At 40.2% G+C, this 11,795-nt stretch overlaps 2 protein-coding genes across 2 annotated transcripts in view; one reads left to right on the top strand and one right to left on the bottom strand.

The window, feature by feature from the left end:
- The window catches only part of wdfy4 (WDFY family member 4), a 38,249-nt gene extending 36,859 nt beyond the window's left edge, over window positions 1-1,390 (bottom strand). The window contains exons 1-2 of the mRNA XM_006807995.3: window positions 1,237-1,390; window positions 129-380 (exon numbers count right to left, since the gene is read on the bottom strand). Coding sequence (XP_006808058.2) covers window positions 129-380; window positions 1,237-1,257 — 273 coding nt within the window. The 5' untranslated portion in view covers window positions 1,258-1,390. The remainder of the gene's footprint in view (window positions 1-128; window positions 381-1,236) is intronic.
- Window positions 1,391-3,512: 2,122 nt separating this feature from the next.
- si:ch211-223a10.1 (uncharacterized) lies at window positions 3,513-11,436 on the top strand. Its single transcript, XM_006807990.3, has 10 exons — window positions 3,513-3,804; window positions 4,370-4,505; window positions 4,592-4,702; window positions 5,755-5,887; window positions 6,477-6,655; window positions 6,839-6,912; window positions 7,090-7,252; window positions 7,331-7,413; window positions 8,745-8,935; window positions 10,078-11,436. Exons 1-10 carry the CDS (start codon window positions 3,684-3,686, stop codon window positions 10,564-10,566), a joined length of 1,680 nt encoding a protein of 559 aa, XP_006808053.2. The 5' UTR covers window positions 3,513-3,683; the 3' UTR covers window positions 10,567-11,436.
- The last annotated feature ends 359 nt before the right edge of the window (window positions 11,437-11,795 follow it).

The raw sequence follows: 11,795 nt of genomic DNA, 5'->3' as shown, positions 1-11,795 counted from the left end.
TTATACAATATTCAGAAATACATAACATGCTTGGTAGACTACTGAGGTGCAAGACATAATTCTGAAAACAAAAAACAGAAGAACAATCCGTGGCAAGTATGCACTTATTTGCTTATAGTGGTCTATACCTGTATGTATAGAGGCAGGACTTTCCGCAGATGGTCCTTTCTTTGCTCCAGAGTAACAGCTCTGTGGTCAGGGGTACAGGCTGTTTGAATTCTCAGCTCCTGCAGTTGTTCTTTGAGCACTTGTGTGAGTTGAGGGTTGCTACAAGAGCCCTCCACTTTCTCTGACTTCAACTCCACAGAGACTGTTAACTCTCCCGAAGCACTCAGCTCTCCAGTTTCCTTATTGATCCTCTCCCCTCTAAAGGTTTGCTCCTGGAGGGGGTAAGAAAAAAAATATGACTGTTCCATCTTTTTTTTTTTTTTTTAGATACAGCAAGGTTATATAATCTTCACAATATTATCTAATCACATTTTCTTCACTTGTGTCACTCAGTTTAATTTGTCCCAAGCTAAACCTTCTGCCGTCAACCCTGGTCACACTGTCTCAATTGAGAAATAGGCACAAGGACAAACCACTGGCAGTCATGTGCCATTCTCATTTACTGATTACCATCTTTATGAAGGGTCTGCATTTTACAAAGGATGTCCAACTTTCAGTACTTTGAGAGCTACTGTGTGATACTTTTCACGCTTCACACGCACCATTGCTTTGTCAAAAAAATAAGACTGATCTTTTGCTAAGAATAGGCCGGTGGTGTAGTGTTAAATGACCGGCACCAGTTATCGCTCGTGTGAAAATGACACAATAAGCACTCCTAAGGTCAATTCAATACAACTGCAATTCCAAAATCAAAAGCTTGTTATCCTTATAATAGAACAACATTGTTGGGAGTAAGTGACTCTGAATAAGCCCTTTATTTAAATACTGCGAGGCAATGTGTTTCACTTCTGCTTAACAGCATATCAGGAGGTGAGGAGTTTTACTGCTAAACATTCATGCCATTGTACTGCATGGCAATTGTAGCCAGAGTGTCGTTTCCATATTACAGTTGCTCTATTTCGACTACTTTCCATTTTGAATCGCATACTCATAACGAACAATGGTGGTAAGAATCAGAGGGCTTAACTTATAGCCAACACATTTTGTTACAGCTGTAAGTAAAGTAAAAGGCAGCTCATATTTCCCACAAAATTCATGAATACTTAGATGCAACGGATCATTCTTTACCTGAGTTTGTGTAAGAGCCATCTGGGGTTTTCCTGGCACTAAGGTGATGTTGTCATCTGTGCTGTGTTATTCCAACTACTTGAGTGGTCTGTTTCTGTTCCCATGTCAGGAGGAATAGACAAGAAGAAACCTGCTAAGACATGACTGGTGCATACATTGCAGCCCCCTTTGTAAAAGTACCCGCCCCTTACTAATCTCCACCAAGTAGACTGAACTTTGAGCAACTCAAATCAGCTGGTGCGAGTCATGTGCTATCCCACTTCCTTAGAGAAGCAGAAGTGAAATAACAGTTGTTTAGCTGGTTAGATGTGGCCCTCCCACTGCAGCACAAAGAAACGTCCCTTTTCTTTTTATAGACCGGTCTTGTAAGGTTGTTGTGATATTTAATCACAGTGGCATGGCCCATGACTCACCAAAAAAAGCCACAAACCTGGCTTTGAGTCAAGAATTGGCGTGAAGGAATTGACTTGCTGGTGGAACAATTAGAAACAAATAGCTTTTTGTTTGTTTGCTGGTAATAAATAGAATGGCTGGACTGTTTTGTGTTTAGGAAGGACTTTTCAAAACCAACCTATGAGAAGAGCAACCCATGCAAGTTGACAGTTGATGTATTTATATGCTAAAGTAGTATTTTAAATACAGAAACTAGCCTTTAGCAACGTTGCAGAACACACCACAATTCGTGAATGTGAATTAAAGCCAATAAACACAGCAGAAACTCTGCACACAGACGTGTGCGGCACTTGAGAAGTGTTTAGCTAAATGACTAAATGGCGCCATCTTGTGAGTATTGATGATACAGAAACGTGTCATCAACAGCAGTTGGGAGTAAAAGAAAAGGCTCAAAATTACACAGACTTTCAAGCTTGATAAGTTAGTGAACCGGTGTTTTTCAGTAAAGAGAGCAGAGACGCTGATGTAGCAAAGAAAATGGCTTAGTAATGTCCTTCCGCATAGCTCAGTATTAGTACTGAGATTAAGTATCACAAGTGAAAATGCCTGCACTTAAAGGGGGTTCCAGAATTAGCGAATGCAAATTAAAGAGTAAAGATAACAGTGTGGCTATGGAAATCACACATACGTTTTCACACATATGAGTCAGCTCCCCAGTCAAAGTTGCCCTCTCTTTTGTAGGATCAAGCCGTCATATAGTAACCACTTTCAAAACGAGAAGTGTTAACCAACCTTTGTAAGCTGACGACATGTGCAACTGACGAGCTCCTTCCGAGGTTAAAAAGCTGGACTCTTATTTTAGCCTCCGACTCCAACATACTCACCTCCTGAGCACTATAGGTTAAACCATGCTTCTTACGTAATCTTACACGACTAAATGCAAGGGGCAAATAATAAAAAAAGGCATGCTCTCTTTTCCTTCAGTATATGCCTTACACTTCCATTAAATGTGGTGTTTGCATTTCTTTTACACTATTCTGGTAAGTTCCCCAGGCCACTTTCAGTTTACTAGAGGTGGGCGGGGCCATCCAAATATCGATAATATCGATACCAACACTAGCATTGAGATCGGATCAATATGTTGTTTCTATCCTCTAAGTCAGGTACTCTGGCATACAGGGCATTTTCCCAATAGGCCGATGCACTTTTCGGCCGATGGGCCGGCCTGAAGAGCCACCCAGTGGATACAAGCACTTACAGCCCATTCCCTCCTCTACCTTTGCTGCACACTCATGCAGCTTGTAGAAAAGGTACAGTGTGGAAGAAGTGGGTAAAAAATGAAACTGGAAAGCTGAGATAAAACAATGAAAAGAAAACAAAAAGAAATGCAGCCCAATGTGTCAAATTAACCAACATGTTAACTATCTGGGCTGCTGCACCATGAACAGTAGTACCAGCAACAACTAGTAACCAGGCCTCATAGTCACAGGAGGCTGATTCTGATGCACCATCTGTGGAGAAGTGAGGAAGAGATGGAGGAAGACTAAATTAACACAAGAAAATAGATGAAGGGAGATAATTAGGAAGGGAGGTATTCAAAGAGTCGGGAAAATGAATGGCTACTTTGACTGTTATTTTTATTTATTTTTTAAGAAATCGTGAAATAGGATCATCTATGATTTATTTTCAAAACGACATTCTGCTTTTCCCCACACAAGCTGTCATTATGGTTTTAAAGTATTGGTACTGGTATTAGTAATAGTTGGTATCGGAGCACAGCGTTACTTTGGAGGCGTCATGGTATTTATAGCGACCACGTGCTTTGGGCAAAGCGCGGCCACGTGACACCTTGCAACCAATGCGGTGTCCAGGGCGTGGATTGCCTCAATCAGTTTGACACAATGAAATATCTCGGTTGCTTTGTAGCGATACATGAGATCCCTTCTCACTTTACCTTATGATGTTGTAGCGCCGCTTCCCGGGAGTTGATTTTGCTTCCTTTGCAGTTTCTGTCGGTGGTAACATTAGAAGGTGGCCTCCGTGTACCCATCATAATGCATCCGATGCCCGTGTCCTCCGTCAGCGGTGGAGACATATTTGATTGTATACAGAGAGGAAATATTGAAGAGTGTATACACTTCGTTCAGAGTAACCGATCTATACTCAAGCAAAAAGGTAAGCTAGGAAGAGATACAGTGCAAACTTAAGATCTGGCTTTTTTTTTTAAAGGTCATTATTCAACCTTATCGCGACGGGATTTCTCGATTTCCTCATTTTATTGCGAGAAAACTGCTGAAAACATTAGTTAGAAAGAGAACGTTTATACCCACTTTATGCTGTTTGCCATGCCTGGCTTTAGAACTTTGGAATAATGTGCAAATGTGCCACCGGGAGTTAACTATAGTTTTACCGGATGTTATTGTATATTTGATCATTTTCTGGTCTCTCTTGGTTTGATTTTGCCACAATGCCAAAAAGAAACCTAACTCTGCTGCAGCTCTTCTGTGAGATGGTCTGGCACAGATCCTGTGATGAAGAGATGGACAGATCCTGTGACAACACAGCACAAAGTCACATTGTGCTGAACTACTCCAACCCCCAAACTTGAGAGGGCTTTCAGCCTCAACAGGCTGACAGTCGATGCATTTATGCCAGTCTCATATTGTTAGTCAAAGTCAGAGTTGAAGGTCAGTGTCATCAAGCTTGACTGTGTAATGTAAATGCGTTTCTCATCATTCAGGTTGGGGTGGCTTTACCCCACTCCACTATGCTGCTCTGCATGGTAACCGAGCCTTGGTCGACCTTTTCCTTAGTGCAGGAGCTGATCCTAACCTGACATGTGATGCAGGACAGACAGCTTTTCATTTTGCCTGCAGGTGAGCAGCAGCTGCATATTTAGTTAAAGCCTGGATTTTCAAGGTGAGAGCTTGATTTGAGCTTGTGCACTTTGTACTACTATCAGGCAAGGGAACATCTACATCATACATCAAATGATGCAGTACGGGGCCGATTTACGTGTCATAGACCTACAGGGAAAAACATCACTGCACCATGCGGTCACTGGGGGGAGCATGTAAGTGGATGAAACATTATATCACAAACTTAGTCGTTTTTGCCATGGGCTACTACACAGTTATATATACAGTGCTATGCAAAAGCCCTGAACCACTCCTCATTTCTTTATATTTTGCTATAAGAATTGGAAATAGTGATCTATTGATACATGTATAAACATAAATAGAAATAGAAATACAGTATATAAGGTTGACATAGAGGATGTACAGTTCTAATAAGTTTCAAAGTCATTAGGATCTCCTTTATTCTTCAACACAGCCTGAACTCTCTTAGACAAGCTTTCTTGTGATTACTTTAAGATGACTTCAGGAATTGTTCTTCAGGCTTCTTGAAGGACATTCAAAGCTCTTCCTTAAATCTTGTCTGCCTTTACTCCCATTTTCTGTCAAAATAATTCCACACCGCTTTAATAAGAAGGTCCAGGCTTTGGTGAACCCAATCCACTGATAGTCTTTTACTATATGTGTTTCTATCCAGATATGCTTTTACTACACTGGCAGTGTGTTTGGGATCATCGTCACAATGAAAAAAGAAGCTGTTGACAGTCAGTTACTGTCCAGATGGTATTGCATGGTGGATGAAAATCCTACCATACTTTTCTGCATTCATATTTTTTACAAGATTCCCAGCACCACTGGCTGAAATGCAGTCCCAAGCCATTAAAGAGCCTCTGCCATGTTTTACAGATGGCTGTAGACACTCACTGTATGTATACTGATTTGAACATAAATAGATAGAACCAAAATTTCCAAATTTGCATTGATCACTCCAAAAAAAACCCAAAAAATAGTTGGACCAATTTTTAGTCCAGGTCAGCGTTAAGGGGGTTAACAGACAGAACATTCCTGTATGTCCTGAACAGAAAATGAGTGAAAAAGCAGCCAAAATTCAATTAAAACTACAAAAAAAAGCCTGGAGAACTATTGCTCAAGACATTTATAAAAACGAGAAGAAAGTCTGGCTTCTTGGAAGGAAGGTATAAAGAAATGTGGGGTGACTTTTGCAAAGTACTGTATTATGCATGCACTAACTGTTAGTTGTTTTTCCCAGCATTGCAGTGCACTATTTGTGGGAGACAGGAATGTTTAGGTTCACAGACACAGACATGTACCAGGTGACTCCCCTTCACCTGGCTGCATCCACAGGAAACACAGAAGTTATTCGGTATTTGCTCAAGGACCAGGTATGATACAGTTTTCACTGTCTGCCTCTTTCACCCTCTTTAGTTGTGCAACAGTATTATTACACAGTAATACACAAGATAATGCCCAATCTAAAAGTTTTAATAAAAATGTTGAGTCAAATATATATTATGTAAAAGCTGCCATACAGTCATCATACAAAAATGTACTGTGACTTTACGCTTTAGTCAACTTTTGATCTTTCTGCTTCTTTAACCCAAACATTTAGAGTATGGATTATTAATAGTGTAAATAGTGTGATTGGTTGTCTCTCACTCTGTGTGTTGCATGTAACACACAGAGTATATATTTGCATGATGAATGCATGGTTTCAACTTGTATTTTGGGGATGGAGCATTGAAGTGTAGTCACTGACTGTTTTCAAGAGCCTGAGCAGTGATTTCCACCAATGCCTGTACCTGTTTTAATGCGTCTGAAAATAATAGACATTCTGTTGATGTTTTTATCTTTTTCACTTTTTTTGCAAATATTTGTTTTTTCTTCTTTTTACTTTTCCACTTTTAAACTGTTTAAAATGTAAACTAAGGCTTAAATTATGTACATTTTCTGGGATTTGCAAATATGTTTCAGAGGTGTGCTGTGGATGCAGTTGACCAGCAGGGTGCGACAGCGCTTCACGTCGCAGCAGAGAGGGGTGGAGTGGAAGTGTGCTGGATACTACTGCAGAGAACAGGGTGCGGGATGCTCCATCAGAAGAATCATAGCGGCCTGACACCACTGGATCTCAGCAAACAGGGCAAAACATTTAGGTGAATCTGCTGCTTCCAGAAATATGTGACACCCCCACCCCCCTCATAAAACTAGAAGGATGCTGCATTTCATTCTAGCATCCTTTGGTACCTATGAAATATCCAGTATGTTTGCTTTTCCTGATTCGATCTTTCTCTTGGGATTATGATGCTGATTATTACTCTGCTGTATTTTTTCTCTAGACATCAGCAACTCACCAAACTACTGAGTCGGTACATTAATGAGCCAATACACCACAAGCCCAGAGAGTCTCATGGTACATTTGGCTCTGTATATGAGCTCTATTCATTAATTTTACAATAAAAACACAAAGATAATAATTGCAAAGCAGTTCATGTTACAGCTCTGAAATTGGATTTTTTTTAGATGTTTTATGCTGAATGTGATCATATAAACAGGTAAAAGGATGTTTTGTGTTCTTCTTTCTTAACAGTTTTATACTACTGGACACTGTTTTTTCCATCACTGAGTGGAGCTGCCATCCTGCTGATTGCAGCCATGTTGGGAGGCTATGGGGGTTTAATCTGTGGTTTGCTCTTCCCATGGCTTGCCAGAAGCATTTTCACACAATACCACCGCATGACCACATACCAAAGGTTTGGCAAAAATTGTAGTGCATGTAAATAATCATCCTTTACTGCTATTATATCACATAGCATATGTCTTCTTTCTAGGTTACCTAACCCGATCTACTTGGGAACCCTCATTGCTGGTTCTATCCATTCTCTGCTCTGCTTCTATGGAAAAATGATGCCTAATATCCTTTTAAAAAGCTAGCATATATTAGGTTTTTTGCTCATACATATTTCTTGATAATTCAGCTTTTCACACACCTACGTTAGCTGAGCTGTGAGTCTTGGAGGAGTTCAGCACAATTGTTAAACTGGATGTGTGGATGAACACATCAGAATCATACACTATTTATGACAAAATAGAATGCCACTGTATGATGAAGTGACTACATTTTATATTCAAATAGTCACATGTGTAGATGTGTAGGATAGAGGGGACCTTTGTTTAATCTAATCTTGGAGAGAGTGAGGACAATAGTGAGCAAGGCATTGTTGAGGTGTGTGGTAGGAGTGACAGATGGGTTGAAGATGGAGGTGGGATTACATCAGGGATCAGCTTTGAGCCCCTTCTCCTTTGCACTGGTGATGAACAGGTTGACAGATAAGGTCAGGCAGCAGTCTCCGTGGACGATGATGTTTGCAGACGATATTGTGATTGTGAGTCTGGAGTCTGAAGAGCTGTGGATGTGCTCTGGAGAGAAGAGAAATGGAAGTCATTAGAAGCAAGACAGAATACATGTGTGAATGAGAGGGAGGCAGGTGTAACAGTGAAGATGCGAGGAGTAGAGGTAGTGAAAGTTTAAGTACCTGGGGGTCAACCATCCAAAGCATTGGGTGTAATCAATGTGAACAGGGTTATTTGTGACAGATGGAGTCATAGGGAAGGTTTACAAGATGGTAGTGAGACCTGCTGTGATGTATTATTTGTGGATGGTGGCGCTGACAAAAATACAGGTGGGGGAGATGAAGATGCTAAGAGTTTGGTAGAAGTGACCAGGAGGGACAAGATTAGAAAAGAGTATGAGCAGTTTGGAGACAAAGTTAGAGATACAAGGCTGAGATGGAGGGATAGTGGATACACCGGGCGAAGGATGCTAAATATGGGCAGCGAGGAAGACCATGGGAGAGATTCACAGATGTAGCGGAGAAGGACATGCAGAGGGTTGAAGGAAAAGAGGATAGGGATATGGTGATATGGAGGCAGGTGTGGCGAAGAAGAAGTCAAAACTCAACTTCACTGCAACATTATAAATCACTCGAAAACAAAAAAATGGTGTAACTCAGGAAAGGGAAAAGATGAAAATTGAACCATATTTACCATTTTGAATTGGTTACACTAATCTTTGGTTACTGACTGTTACATTTTTCACATTTTCATATATATACATTTTACAATTTTATATGAATTCCAGCAAACACTGATGTAAACTGCAACTAGTTTATTTGGTATTCTACCGAGTCTGTTTAAATGTATGTAAAATGTGCCATTAAAATTTTTATCCTTAATGATGTGAATGTGTGTGGCCAACCAGTAGTTTAACCCAGGTGTCGATGGTCCACTTTTCCTTACTCCTTGGGTTATTCTGTAAGGTTCTGACACAAGACCCTGGGACACTAGACAGAGCAGAATCAGATCCTCGGTTCTCTTGTATCGCTGATCTGGTGGAGAAGAACCAGAGCCCACAAAGGTTCTGTCCATACTGTGAGGTGAGACATTCATATGGGCATGTTGGTAACTTGTTTTATATACCACACCTTTAGATCTAGAAATATATACATAGCCTTTCTGCTAATTGTAACTCCCCTCACATTAGAAAAGGTCTTCACACACGTGTGTTAAGACCACAGATATCAGAGCTGCCAGGTAATATATGCAGGGATTTGGTAGGTGGGGGAACCCTAAGATCTGGTGTTGCAGTGAAGCGAGAGGAAAAGAATCACTTGGTAATAAGTCACATAATGACTTGATTTGTGAGATCTGATATATTTTTCTTTGTCTACAGGCTGTGACATGTACTGCTACTCAAGTATTCACTGTTTCCTGTGGATTTAGCAAAAAGAAAAAATTGAACAAGATACATTAGCACATAGATTTCAGATGCAGACAGCCTAAAGCTAGTATAAAAGGTAGAATTTAGTAAGTGAATTTAATCAGCATCATCACCATCTGCTCTGGATGTCTCCTTACAACACCATAAATTGATGTAAACTTCACCCCAGTACTGAAGCTATCTAGTTTAGAAAGACTAAACTGACTAGTAGTAGTATTACTATACTTCAGTTTTGTTGCCTATTTTCGTCTGCTCCCTTATTAACAAATATCACCACAGCAGGTAGCTCCACATGTTTGATTTCTATGCCAGATGCTCCTCCTGATGGAATCATAAATGGCTTTGTGTCTCCTCCCGGGATCAAGCCGCGGATGTTTTGCTTGTTAGGCAAATCTGTAACCACAGCTCTATTGAGCTCTATTGAGCCCCTCAGTAACACATCATGTATAGAGATACAGAGCCAATATCTAAGTAAAAAATGTTAAATGAAATAGGACTTTATATGCAAGATTTAAATTTCCAGATTATAAAATTTAACTTGCTGAATCAAAGTTCTTGCTTTTAAATGAATCTGTCATCTTTCTCATCCTTCTTCTGTACAGCTTGTGTCACACATATACTTTTTTTTTTCTGGGATGAAAAATGTAAATTAGTTGAATATTACCTAGCAGACACATTTTTTTGAGTGGCCTTATGTGGGTCATTAGAAAGAATGCAGGTTTAAAGCCCTGTACATTTTTTTTTAAATGCATTACTTCTTTCTAATATTTTGATGACCTTCTCTTGTCTTTATCACAGCTCTTTCAGCCTGACTACACCAAACACTGCAAGCTGTGTGAAATGTGCATTAAAGACTACGACCATCACTGCCTTTTCCTCAACCGGTGCATTGGCCGAGGTAACCACCGCCTGTTCCTGGTCTTCATCCTCTCCATGGTGGCTGCCCACCTTCTTTTTGTTGCCACAGGAATAAGTTACCTGTACAGCAAGATGCCTGGAGGCAGCCACAGCTTCTCAATGTGGCTCGCATTGTTAGGAGAGGATTTCTGGGTTGTTGTCATGATGATCATGAATGGACTGACACTCATCTGGGAGGTGTGGCTTCTGACTGAGCAGTTTGATGCTGTCGCCACTGGAACAACCACCTACTTTAAACAATGCGAAAGCGCCGCACGACAGCGGTCACTAGCACAGCGCTGGGCGATAGTGCTGTCATTTCTGATGGAGGGTCGGAGACGGGTGGGCAGCAGACAAGCCAGAGAGGACAAAACTGCCATAGACATTTAAAACTGTCACTCTGACCTTTGTGCAGCTTATTTGAAAACATTTCCAGTATTGCTCAAGTACAAATACTCATTCTTAGTTCCTCTGTGTAAGATGGTTTGTGATAATGTCCTTTTTAGATTCAGTAACTTTAATGCCATATCTTGTACTTGATTTTAGTATATCTAATATATTTTGATATTAAATAGGCTATAGAGTAGATTTGCCAGGACAATAGTTCACAAAGTGACTTGCAGGGTATCTACCACAAATGTAGACATTCGCCTAGTTTTTAGAGACCTCACTGAAAACTCATACTTTAAGAAACAGTGTTTTTATTTTCTCATTGTTTTATATTGTTTGTGTAAAGTACTCAATATTTCTGATACTGTGTTTTAGCAGCGAGCGTCTACATGAAAGCCTGTGTTTATACTTGTTTTTGTATCCCAGTAATCATTTTTAAATGTCATTCTTTATTGCTGCTCTAAATAAACTTTTGTTACGGTGTACTGTAAAACATACAACTGATCAAAGTTTACTGTGTTTTCATAAAATTAGCAAGTCCAGTGATTAGCTGGAGATAATGGTTAACAACAGACGACCCAAAAGACTTTCTTCCCAACCTAATGTCGTTACCTCTCTAACCTGCTCCGAGTCATTTGTGCCATGACACTTCCTCTGCTCTCATTAATGGGATATGCTTTTTTCATGCCTTCAATTACACACACTCATTTCCTATGTGTCCCTCAGGTCTGTATTTCTAGATTATAGATGATATTCCACACACCCCAGAGGCTGGTGTGTCTGGTCTGTGTGAGTGGCCATGTCGTGTGACATTTTTCAGTGTCTGCTGTACTGCCGCTTGTACATATGGAGTGATCAAGTTGATCACATAAAGGCTTTTTAAACTTCTGTATTCTCGTCTTGATTTCCTCTCCAGCTGGTTGCCACTTGATATCCCAGTTTATTTTTTTAATACTGACGATGTTTTTATGCTGTAAGAAAATATGTTTCACACAATTTTCTGACCTGGCATCACCCCCTTGATTTACATATTGGAAAAGCCTTTACAGCGCTTTATTTGGCTGTCTTGTTAGTGATATGAGCAGTACAGTGATGCCATTTAAAGGAGAAACTAATATTATTTTTGTACACATGTCAGCAGTTTTCACTTCTTCATCGGGCCAGCTCACTTCCTGAGTGAGAGACAGACTAAAAATGAGGACAAGGACAGTGGGAGAACCCCACAGCTG

Source organism: Neolamprologus brichardi, chromosome 13 (assembly GCF_056152115.1).
Source record: "Neolamprologus brichardi isolate AB-2024 chromosome 13, ASM5615211v1, whole genome shotgun sequence".
NCBI lineage: Eukaryota > Metazoa > Chordata > Actinopteri > Cichliformes > Cichlidae > Neolamprologus > Neolamprologus brichardi.
Note: the sequence above shows the minus strand (reverse complement) of the source record. Positions and strands in the feature narration are given on the sequence as shown.

Bases quoted from the DNA above. Each gene is read 5' to 3' on its own strand.
- si:ch211-223a10.1 (XM_006807990.3), top strand. From the start codon at position 3,684: ATGCATCCGATGCCCGTGTCCTCCGTCAGCGGTGGAGACATATTTGAT. The intron at 4,506-4,591 runs GTGAGCAGCAGC...TACTACTATCAG, and splicing joins GCTTTTCATTTTGCCTGCAG to GCAAGGGAACATCTACATCA. The intron at 6,656-6,838 runs GTGAATCTGCTG...TTTTTTCTCTAG, and splicing joins AAACAGGGCAAAACATTTAG to ACATCAGCAACTCACCAAAC.